The sequence below is a fragment of the Apteryx rowi genome, unplaced genomic scaffold, assembly GCF_003343035.1.
Source record: "Apteryx rowi isolate R43461 unplaced genomic scaffold, aptRow1 scaffold_94, whole genome shotgun sequence".
In the NCBI taxonomy this organism is placed as follows: domain Eukaryota; kingdom Metazoa; phylum Chordata; class Aves; order Apterygiformes; family Apterygidae; genus Apteryx; species Apteryx rowi.
The window spans coordinates 1544875-1556948 of record NW_020451249.1 but is presented as its reverse complement, the minus strand read 5'-3'; the positions used below and the strand labels follow the sequence as shown (position 1 = coordinate 1556948).

Here is a 12074-nt window from a genome sequence, read left to right as displayed (position 1 = left end):
TTGAAAAGGCAGTTAGATGGCAGCCAGCTGATTTTTTTTTCAGCAGAAATAAAGTTGTAATAGTACACTTCTCAGGGCACAGGAGAAGTCTCCTTGGCCACTGATAGGTTTTTAAGCTATTACATTTAAACACATTAGCTGAAGTGCAGTCTTGGCCGGGCTGACGCATGGGAGAGCAGCTTGCCTTCATTAGCTGTTTGTGACCTCTCTTTCTGTCTCCTTTCCATTGTGTACTAGGAGAAGAGCAGCACCCATCTGTTCAGCCTGATGAGAAACAAGCAGACTATCTGTCCAGGACAGAGCAGTATTGGATTAAACTAGCCCGCAGCAACATGGGCCTGGATGCCAAGGAGAAGAAAGTGGTGAAAGTTGCACACGCCATGGCAAAGACATTCTATGAAGATTCAGTTTAGATGTTGAGGATGTTCTGTGTGAGTGCAGAAACATGCAGGGAGCACTGGTTAGCCCCACCRAACCAAGCAGCTCAGCCTGATGTGCCAGGCAGTTGGTGCCACCAGCAGGCTTTCTGGTACTCTGGCTCTTGCCTGCTCCATACGAGTGCCTCTGGGCTGACCAATGTCAATATGCCTACTTGGTTAATGCTCTGAATATGCTGTTAATCCCCTAGAGSTTGTGGGAGGGTCTAGGAGAACATGATGGCTGTCCAAGCACTTGTTCTGTTGAGGCTTGAGTGTACAATACTGTCATATTTTGTTTCAAAAGCTGTTTTGAGTCAGTGAAGACAAACTGCACATTGCAATGGTTTCCCAGTCCCAAATTCTCCACCCTGACTGGGGCCAGAACTTGTCTCCAAGGGTTTCTATAATAAACTTCTTTGGTTACATCATCTTGGTTTTCTCTGTGAATCCCATCCGAGGTTTTCTTTCTCCTTTGCTCCTCATGTGGAACAGGAGTCACTACCCCTCTGTCAAATGTGCAGGCAGTGGTTGTAAGATGCACCAGCTGCTCTGAGATGTTGCTGCACTGCCTGGAGAAACCTGGGGATCCTTACAAAAGGATCCCCACACCTTGTCTGTGTGAGAGCTGCTGTAACCCCTGATGCATACACCAGGAGAAGTTTCTTCCTTTTTAGCATTAGATGTATCAGGTTTTCCCTTTGCTTTGCAAAGCCCCCAGTTCAGTTTTTCATGTGTTGGCCAAGAAAGCAGTAGACCTACAAATGAAGCCTTTATTACCGGTGAAATGTCCTACCTTGAGACCTGATGGTGTGTTGAGGTCAGGAGGGACTGGTCTGACACTCTCAAAGGATGTTTTTCCCCTGCTCCCTGATACAGCCCCTCTCCTCAAGGCATCGCTTTCTTTGCAGCAGAGTGTTGCGGTAGCCCATAGGGACAACAGATGGGATACAAGCRTGTCTGTTGCAGCAAACGAGTGATGACTTGAGTTGACACCAGAAGGCACTGGCTGTCCTTGTGCAGAGAAATCGAGGGTGCCATGGGTATTGTTTTGGCAGGGACTTCACGAGGGAATCAGCTCTCAGGAGAGCAGTACTAGGTTCTGCAAGGCTAATTAGAATGTAATAAAGATTAAATAGAGCAGGCTACCCATGCGATTTAATTTTCAAGATAAAAACATGTTTGATAAGGTTTCTTGCATGCAAAATAACAGGGAGATGTGAAAACAAAGCATTTGTTGATAACTTAGGAAGGAGTCTGCAGTGCTTGCTTGACTAACAGCATTTGTTGCCTTGTCACCTGGGTTAGTTTACAATGCTTGATCTCGCTGACATTTGATCCTTTGTGTGTGTTTATGACATCCATGGCTTTCTAAGAAAAGCTTTGGGGAATCTGCCATTGAGTTGCTGACTGTTTTTTTTCAGATGTTTGAAAACAGTGGTTTTAAAATCACAGCATCTGTGCACAGGGCTCCCTTCCAGAGGCCCAGCCGGAGAGGGGAACCTGGGCTTTTTTGCCAAATCTACTTTATCATTTTTTGCTTTTTGATTATTTAAAATACAGATACACACACTGAAAGGTTTTTTTCCCCGAAGCTGAAACCTGGTTGCAGCAGTGCCAAGGATGAAGGATTGTTTTGAACAGTGCTACAGCCACAGGAAAAAATTGTCTCCCCTCCAGGAGAGAGCCAGTTGGAAAAGGGAACCAGATGCATCAGATGAGCAGGAAGGTATGCAGTGATAGTGTGAGCTTTTTCCCTTTATCTTTTCATCAAGGGCTCTGGAACGTAGTTCTAGTTGTGTTTTGTGCCAAGCTAACTATGATTCCAGAAGGCATGGACTGGAAGTGACATGCTTCCAGGGAACCTGTGAGTCAGGATGGGCCAACTGTCCTGCTCCTGCAAGCAGCATAGCTGCATTCGCACGGCCGCCYGCAGGGCACGCACTGCCTGCCTCGCCGGGCTGGGGCAGACGAGGCTTTGGGAGTGGGTTGCAGAGGAGCTGCTGACTTCCCAGGGCTGTCATTGCTCTGCTGTGAGATGGGGCTGAATGGGGTGCACAGCAGGGTTATAGGGTGGCTCAGGTTAGTTGGGATCAGCAGCACCCGCTGCTTCAGTTCTGTCRTAGCTGGGGTTTTGGATGAGCCAGCAGAGGCTGCCGTTGGTCATACTGCCTGGTTCAGGAGGCACCAATTGCTTAGGTTGGCTTAGGTTGCATGATGGGAGCATGCTGCCATGGCAAACTGTCCTGGCCTCAAAATTGAGGCTTAATTGTCAGCTCTGWCAAAACAAGGCTTAGCACTGTAATTGGAACAGCCTGCGTGGGGACTGAAACCCACATAGCGTCCGTTCTCACTAGAGCATTTACAGCTATTGGACTTGAGGCAGAAATTATTTTTGGTGCATCTACAACCACCATTTGGCAGAAAAAACAAAACAACTGCAGCTCTCCCTCCGAGCCRTACAGCCAGTGACAGCTGGAGGATCCGTCTGGACACCAGGACCCGTCTCTTGCTGCTCTAACTGTGGAACCCTTGGAAGCTGTCACGTGTTGATTGTGTAAATGAAGCCTCTAAGAAAAGGTAAGTGTTCTCTGTGGCAGAAAACCAGCCAGGAACACCTGATTATTACTATTATTTTAAGCGCCTACAGCTACAGAGGAGGTCAGAGCATGAGGAGCTCTGCCCTGATCTTAAGAAATGCAAGCTGTATTACACCGATACCAAACCATAATGGTGCCTGGCTCTTCTAAGAAGTTGCTGAACGTCCACTAAAGCCTATTCAGTGATGTCGAATCAGATCTATGGTAGTTTTTCTTGTGTTAGGTCCAAAAGTACTTTAAYGAGGATGGCAGGTATTTTGCAGGCAGACACACATCGGTGAAGTGACTTGCCCAAAACAATACCCAAGGGTAAGACCAGGGCTAGAACTCAGTGGAAAGCTAGGAAGCAGAAACACCAGCAGTGTCTGTCATAAGAATAGTTATTCTTCTGTCTGAGATGAACACAGAAAAGCTTGTGCTTTTTTAATGTGTGAACACCCAGATAAAATTCAATTATTCCTTTGGCTTCCATCAGACCATTGCTTTTGCCCATCTCTTTGCAAAGGGTTAAATGTGTGTAAACATTTATATAGCATAAAGAGTTCTCAGTTTGTTATTATACCTGGAAACAACCAAGCTGTTATTCTTTTTTTTCAGCTAAAAGAAAGAAAAGGTTGATGGTAACTTTTCTACTCACTGAGGAAAATATATTCAGTAATTCCTTTTCTTTCAGGCCACACATACACACTGTAATTGCACTGTAAATAACACACTAAATTTGCATTTTCTATCATGTTTACATGCAGTGCTAGGAAAGAAAAAAGAGAATAAAAGAGTGCCAGCTGAAACACATTTTACTTTAGGGGCCACACAAAAAAAGGCCACAGCAGAAGGTTAGTGGTTTCATGTCTACCTCAAGCTTAACTCATAACCCATGGAATTGTTTCTCCCCAACGTCTGTGTTTTTGTTGTAATGTGACTGCGGTGTGGAAGCAAATGTACCTTGCYAGGGAGTTTATCAGAGAGCAAGCAGGGTAATTTGGTTGACCAAGAGATAAATGCGCTTTGTGGATGGAAAGACCGGTCCCAGCAATCTTTTCTTGGAATATTGCTAATAGTGATGACTTAGCAGTCATGCTGAGTTGCTGGTCTCCCCCCAGTGAGGCCTACCTGCTCTGGTGGCTTATGGAGATAAACCAATCCCAAACTCTTCTGCTGGCAAATCACTCGTTTGTCAGGCTTGTCGTGCTCTGCATGCGCTGGACTGATCTTGTCCTCGCTCATTCCTCTTGGAGCGAATCTGGATTCATTCACCATTTGTAAGCTTTGGTAAAACTACTTTCTTGCTGCAGCAGTATCATTGGTGGGTCCAGTCAATACTATGTAATCTTGAGCAGGCTGTGTCTGTCAGTAATATAGAAAGGCTAAGGACACATGCATTCGTACAAAAGCAGGCCTTGGAGGGATGGGGAATGGCAATGGGAGCATATCAAATGCTTTAGCTTCTGCTGGGGAACAGCTGTTGGCCCAACAGCTGCAGCATCTTCCATCCCTAACCCACAATGACTTAATGGTATAGACGAGCAAGAAGAGAGCTTTCAGGCATGCTCCCCACCGAGGGGCCTGGGGAGCAGCGCTCCTGCTGCTTGCATGGGTAGTGCTCCCAGCTTTCCCTTCCAGCAAGACCACAACTCCTGATACCAAAAATACCAAAATGCAGCTGCTGCTGAGGAGGGGTGCAGCTGCTGTTACGCAGGAAGGAAGGAATGGGATTTTGGTGTTCTTACCATGTTAAAACAAGTGAGTCTGTAAAAGACCCTGAGTCTTGCTAGACTATTGGTGCTGTTAATACTGTGCCCAAATGGGGGATTAAAGTAACTAAACAAATAGGCAGATGACAAGGATTGTGAATCTATTAGATAGCAGTGTAGTTGAGTGTATAACGCCTGTGCGTTAATATGAACCTYGTGTATGCTTATCTTTCATTAGTCCATTTGAAACCTCCCAGTGAGGTAGGAGTGTGCAACTCACCACAGCRTGTCCAAGCCATCCATCCAGCAACAACTGTTGGGCAACACTCAGCAGCTCTCAACATCTCTAAAGTTCCCTCTGACATCATGGTGTGTGACCTTGGAGATGCCTCAGGTGAGGGGACACAGCTCATGCTGTCTCTGAGTCATGTATTTAGACCTTTGGGCACTGTTTGTTAACCACAGGGGAGGTTCATTGCCCGTTGAGRTTCCCTGGCTTGGCGTGGTAGAGAGATGATTATGCACATCCTGCAAAAACAGGCTGGTGATGCTGCCGAAGCTAGGTGCTTGTGCTGGTGGGTTAATACAAGGCAGAACAGACCAATAAAGGAATGCAGGAGCCTGAAATGCCTCTGAGGGAAGTGTCGTCTTGGTGGGTCTGTTATTCAAGAGCATGTGTCCCATGCTTACCACACTCAGCGTTGTCTCCAGCAACRGTTCAAGCCTTGGGTTCAGTGCGGAGCTCGTCACATTGCCTTGAAAACTGGTAATAGGCAACAACACAACTGATGTAATTCATTTAGGGCCTGTGTGAGGGGTTGACCAAGTTCCCTGTACGAGAAAACCTGCCACCACGTCAAGAATCTTCAAGGCCCTTCTTCCATGCAAGCAATTTACTCGCAGCGAAAATGTGCAGCATGGGCAGGATGCAGTTTGTCCTCTGTTCTGCTTTAGCACAAATCACTGGARCCAACCTCAGCCCAAGACAATTTTAAAAACTTCCTGCTTTTATGTCCTCCCTTAACTTGCCAGAACCTCTCAGGCCATGTAGTTAGTCCTTGGGTTTCAGTAAACCCCTTCATCTTCAGTATGGCATTATTTTCCTGCCATTTCTCCCCACCCCCGACATTGCAGTCTGATTTTTTTTTTTTTTTTTTTTTTTTTTTTTTGCAGCACTGAGGCTTCATAACTCCCTGCGAAGTAAATGAATGCTGCAAGAGCTCATCTCTGAAAGATCAGGCCCTGGGCTGAGAGAGGTCCAGTGCTCTTGCAGGATCTAGGTCTCGGCTGCAAGCAAACCAGACAGCAGACAGGCTGGCGAAAAGCTGACCTGGGGCAAGCAGGTGGAAAATTTTTTATTCCTTTCTTCATGCCTTCCTGAAAGATGCAGTGTCAGGCCAGCCCATTGCTCGCGCAGGTGAGGCCTGCCRGGAGGGTCTGTGCTTCCCTGGGGAGGGGGACACAGCCTGTTCCCCAGGCTCCTGCATTTTACTGCGATGGTGTGAGAGCCAGCTCGGGTGGGCTGGTTCCTTGAGCTCCAACTCCTTCTCGTGTTTAAGGTGCTGCATGTTCCACTGTACGAACATAAAAATACCGCCACAGCCTAAGAAATTTGATACAAACCTTCAGCTGTTCACGTACATTCTGTCTGTGTGGACACAAAACAGCAGGTATGGACAATTTGCATTGATTTATATGCCATGGTGATAGACATTTTAATGTGCCATAGGTAGATATGCAGGAATCCAGGGCTCATAAGAAAAAGAAAATATACTGAATTACCTCTCTCTCTGGACTACTTCTCAAGAATATTTCTGGCCTTGAACAGATGTGAAAAGTCTAGAACTAAGACAAATTGCTCAGCTCATCATGATTAATAAAGGAATTATTATTTTTAAACATGTGGTTTGGGAACCAATTAATACTGATCTCCAGCTATCTTTCATGCTGAATAAACCTCAGCTTGACTGAGGTTTTGTCCAGTGGAACCAAGAGATGAAAAATTTGAATTGCATTAGATGTGCTGTGTCTGTACATGCAATTGCTGGCACATGGGCAAGAGCAAGTAATAACTCGTCGGTCACCAGTGTGAAAAAGCTACTCATGAAATCACTAGTACTTTTATTTGATAATGATAGGCATTTTTGTGCTGTTTTATACATATCTAAATATCRTACTGTGTTTGCACGCAACTACTTTAACCTGCTCCTGGCGGGACCTTTGTGTCATGCACTTAGCTGGAACGTACAAAAATTGTTCTCGAGAGTCTTTACAAAGAGTTGCAACCAGACTTACAAAACACGTGTCAGTCTGGATGAGTTCCTAGGGCTGCACTTACAATATGTCATTATTTGGTTCGTTTCAGGTATGCAGCAACCGTTTAAGAGTGAAAAAGAGGACTAGGGACCAGAAAGGAAAAAACAGAAAAAATGAGGAGGTACCAAAATGATGGACARCTCCTGAAATGAAAAGTTACTGGGGTCTCGCTGCCTTCAGTATCGTTTACCCTATCCACCCATAGCCCTCTGCTGGAAAAGAGACGGAAAGAAAAGGAGGAAGAAAAACTGCAAGAGGGAGTGAGAAAGACCATGTAAGGAAAAGAACTGAATTTAACTGGCACATGCTCTAATCTTTCGTTTATTTCTGGTTAAAAATATAGCAATCCAGTGCAGTGTAATAAGAAATCTGCTGAAAAGGTAGCAGAGAAACAGCTAAAACAGAAGCAAAGCAAAGCTGAGTCCACAAGTCAGGGCTGCACCCAACAACTCTGTATGTGAAATGTTGAGGAGGAGTCTCCCCGCCGCCCCGGTATACCTGTATAGGGGCTACATCCCACCCTGGGGCTGCTGCCGCACGCGCACCACCTCCCGTTGAACGGGGCTGCAGCGGGTAGAGCTGAGGGTGGAGGTTGGTCCCTGGAGGTACCAAATCCCAAACGAGTAGTAACTGTTTGAACTGTACCTGGTGGTGGTGGGTCACCGGCAAAGCCGATCTCCAAGGCAGGGAGGGATTGCGGCGCCTGGTCTCGGGCCACGGGGAGGGAGGAAACAGTGCAGTTGTTTTCGAAAGGCAACAGGATGTCAGCCATTTCCAAGCAATTGAGCTAAGACCACACTCTTGTGATTGGGACCATAACAGCTCAGAACAGGGATACGGCATCTTTAATGAGTATGCATATTATCAGTGGGGACAGGGGAGGGGAGAAAATCAAGGCAGGCATATTACAAAGATGGTATAAACAAACAAATTAAGTGACATCATAGAAAAAAAAGAAAAGAATACATCCTTAGAGGCTGCCATTGCCAATGATGTTTGTTTTTTTGTTTTTGTTTTTTTTTTTTTACAGGGACATGTTGGAAGCTGGAATATACATCCTGCATTACAAAGTGCAAAATACTACATGCTCAGAGCCCAAGCATGATGTCTGAAACAGTCCACAGCAAGATGTAAGAGACAAACCCACCACCCTCTCCCTCCTCTCTGGGACATGCTCCAGTGCTCCTCCCCAGATGCCTTTTTAAAAACAATTTAATTTAATTTTGTTTTGTTTTGTTTTATTTTATTTTAGGTGGATCAGAAATGAGCCCTCTCGCCCCAGTCCCTCCCCACCAAACAGCTCCCTGGCATCTCTGTGCACATACGTGTTTGGGATGGGATGCTCAACTCTTTAGGTAGCGCTGCCCTTCATGTGTTGGAGAATGCAGCACTGTGACCAGTGGGTACTTAATTCATGTCGCTGAGGATGCTTGCATGTGTTTGAGGGGGCGCCTGGGTACAAATTTTTACCCAGAAAGAATTGACTGTGGACACAAAGGGCACCTGGTGGTTTTCAGCCTCGCCATGTGGGGGAGCAGCTTGGGGAGGAAGAATGAAGGCAGGAGGGTGGTGGGGCCACAGCTCACACCTTGTGTTCCCTAGTCCCCCCTGCCCCCAACAGATTTAGCAAAATGCCAATCACTTCTTTGTTTTTGAAACCAGGTAAGAAAATGGGGCCTGTTCCCCTTCTCCCATCTTTTGCATCTAGATGGGATTCATGCCGTCCCTGTGCGCCTTCTCTCCTCCTTCTCACTGCAACTTTTCTCCATTTGTGAAGGGAGAACGGAATAAAAGTACCAGTTGCTTGATTTTACTTGTCTCTCCCTTTTACTCGATCGTTAAAGCTGTTGTGGATTTCCCTGGGAAACTCAGCCTGGAGCATCCCAGGACCCGTAGTTGAAACAAAATCTCCCCATGATCCCCTCATCTAGTCTCCGTTTTGGGTTCATTGCTGTTGTTATGATTATATTCTTGGGGGTGAGGGGAAGGGAAATGAGGTTTTATTTTGTTGGGATCCCTTCTCATCCTTTCCAGTGTTGGGGGGGCAGAGTGTTGATAGCATTTTGCCATGCCACACAGCATAGTGTTATACAAGCAAAGAATTTTGGCTAAAATCCAAAAAACATTACCCAGGAAAAAAGGCAAACTGTGAGTGAGACTCGATCATTTGTTGTTCTTCTGTGAAAAGACTTGGAAATTGTCGTAGGACAGTTCGAGTTATGATTTTCCCTTTTTGTTGTTGTTGTTGTTTGGTTTTTTCCCCCATTCATACATGTAACTGTTATTTTTGCAAACAAGACAGTCTTGAATTAGATGAAAAAGTTAATAAACAAAATGGCGACTCCAATATTTAGTAAGATCACCATGACTACCAGAATGGGAGCCGAGCCCTGGAAGAGAAAGAGAAGGAGAGAAGTTACGAGACATGCTGAAAGTCTGTCTATGGCCGACTGTCGTAGAGGGGTCGGAGCTGTGCTGGGTCTGCGATGTGGCAGGGCAGGCAGGTCCGCAGGCAAGCAGACCCCAGACGGCGGATTTGCACCTTCCAGCCGAGGATCCCAATCATCTGGTAATTGCTACTGAATTTTTGCGTGCTGCTGCCTTTGGGAGGTACGTGTGAATAACGATCTCCCCCTTACAGATGAGCAAAGAGCAGAAGCAGGGACTAAACCCAGATCTATTGCCTCCGTTACTGTGTCCATGGGCAGGTCACCCCTAAGCCCAGCTGCCTTTTGCCTAAGCACAGTGTCCTACTAAAGCAGCCGGCCGGTTCGGCAAAGGCAGACAAAATCCCTGTCATTTCTCTTTCGCAAACAGAAATGAAATGGTTCTGCCAGGGGCTCCTTTGCTCCCTCCCCACCCTGACTCATAGCTTGATGCACACTCGGGGCTCATGGGAGCCCTGGTAGCACTGTCCCTCTTATGCCGGAATGAGAGCAAAGCTGTTGAACTCCTGGTTTTCTTAGCGATTTTGACAGTTGCTTTCTGTTCATTTTCCTCAATAGACATGTATACCAGCGAGTATTGGGGTAGCCTCTGTTTGCTGTGATGCCTTAGCACAAATGGCATGCGAGTCCCAATGTGAGCTCCAGACCCAGCGACTGCTGGCTCCAGCAGRCAGACACCAAGGTTGCCCGGAGAGATGTGCACACACTGGATCCATCTATTAAGACAGCAGGTGGGCACGGATTCCCCCATATCATGTACAGAGGAAATCTGGCCTTAAAAGAATAACCAGAATCAGTTGCTTACCCAGGGTGGTCAACTAAAAGGGGAAAAAAGATTGTATTGGATCATACAGTTGTTTGGGGATGGTTTGGAGGAGTTTTCAAAGGACATTTCTCAGTAAACATCACTTGCACAGGTGCCCTGGTAACAGCAAAAGGCCAGCATATGGTGGTCTACATTAGGGCAGTGTTTTGGGAAAGCTCTAATGATCCTTTCTGAGGTTCATGTGGACCAAATTAAGCTCTTGGGAACTGTGTGAAAAACGTTCCACCAATGTGTCAGTGTAGGAACACCTGGCTGCAGCTGGGTTTCTAGGGTGGGATTATCTCACTGAACATTATATATTTTCTTATGAGCCAGTTGTCTAAACTCCCATTGTAGGTCAAGGAGACAGGAGTGGCTCTGCTGGCTGGTATCAGATGACCACYTTAGCCTGGATTAACCAGACATCTGGGTAATCACCCCAGAAGTRTCCGTTACTTTCCACTGACCATAAAGGCAGTCTGGACAACTGGCTCTGATTGACGTGTCTTACACTGAAGTGTTTTCAGTTAGCTCATATTCCCCTTAATGCTGTTGCCTTGTGTTGAACCCGATTAGGATGTGGCTGTTGGACCCCATTAGCATCCCAGGAATGTTGGGAAGAGAGACCACTCGGCATCGGGACTGCAGGCAGCCCTACAACCGATCTTCATCCAGAACCACAGTCAGAAAACATCCACCCCGCCTCCCAGTCCCTGCCATCGCAGGCCATCAAACATTTGCTGTCCTAAAGTGTTAATGTGGCTCGCATCAGGGTGAGCAAGCGTGCGTGCAGGTAGGTGGTAGCTATTTCTCGGAGTAGCTGGTATCCTCATCTATTCTTGCTGCAACTGAGCTGTTCCAGCTCTAATTGCCCAGAATGGTACAAGCACTTTACGTCTCGCTCCTGTCCCTGTAACAGCGCGCCTTTGCCTGTTCCGGCTGCCAGAAGGCAGGGGTGGCCGCCCTCTGCGAGCAGGTCCTTGCACCATACTGCAGAGCTGCTGGAGAAAAGCTCCTTGCTGGACAGAGAGCGTCTCTCTTCTGAGCAGGCTGATTCAGTTCACATTTGGGAGTGGGTGGGAGAGAGGATGCTGGAGCTCGCTGGAAAGGCATGTTTGTCGCTTAGCAACAGGGTCAGAGGAAGCCAACCAAAAGGAAGGATTGCAGAGCCTCTCCTGGCAGCCAGGTATCCATGCTTGACTGCGCCGAGCAAATCTCTCCGCGTGTACCACGCAAACCCTTTCAAAGGCAGAAACCGCCCCCCCCCCCATTGCCACTCCTCCCCCCCGGCCTTGCTGCTGCCAGGCCCTGCGATGCGGTGTGTTATTTACTTTTTGGTGGTTTAGCTTCATTTCAAAAGATTACCGGGTTTCACGATTTTGAGCTCGTGTTAATATAATAACAGATTGCAGGTGATTATCACTGTCATTGTTTCTGTTGGCAGGGCACCACAGAGTCACAAAATGCATTCGGTTCCCTCTACCTCACAGCCAGGGGAGGACTTAACTGCTCTCTATCACGCTTGTATTTAGCCTTGGTCCACTTGCAGCTTGATTTCTCCTGCCAAAGAAGCAGCAACCGTTTCTGCCCTTGCTCTGCTCACACCGCTAGATCATCTCAATAACAGGCAGGAGGCAAACTTATATACCAACTGACACGAGCCTGTGATACCCTCTGGAGGCTGCTTTCTCATCCCATAAAAAAAGGCTTAGAGCAGGACTGTCTGTCTCTTAATTCCCTGGCATGTCTGTCCTCACAAACACAGACGCTTTGGAATCGACCTGCTGGTTGGACTGAGC

General features: G+C 46.9%; 2 protein-coding genes across 5 annotated transcripts in view; one reads left to right on the top strand and one right to left on the bottom strand.

Moving 5' to 3' along the window:
* The window catches only part of KLHDC4 (kelch domain containing 4), a 37527-nt gene extending 28696 nt beyond the window's left edge, over positions 1-8831 (top strand). For 3 of the 4 annotated variants that reach the window (XM_026092018.1, XM_026092020.1, XM_026092019.1), the window contains one exon: positions 238-847. In XM_026092018.1, the coding sequence (XP_025947803.1) occupies positions 238-413 (176 nt within the window). In that variant the 3' untranslated portion in view covers positions 414-847. Of the gene's footprint in view, positions 1-237; positions 2997-4945; positions 5102-5880; positions 6125-6266; positions 6378-7072; positions 7298-8053; positions 8154-8275 lie in introns of those variants that run through there. The other variant, XM_026092017.1, reaches the window with a different exon arrangement.
* Positions 8832-9321: 490 nt separating this feature from the next.
* JPH3 (junctophilin 3) overlaps positions 9322-12074 on the bottom strand; it is a 54923-nt gene continuing 52170 nt past the window's right edge. Inside the window, exon 5 of the mRNA XM_026092040.1 lies at positions 9322-9413. Within this exon, the coding sequence (XP_025947825.1) occupies positions 9333-9413 (81 nt within the window). The 3' untranslated portion in view covers positions 9322-9332. The remainder of the gene's footprint in view (positions 9414-12074) is intronic.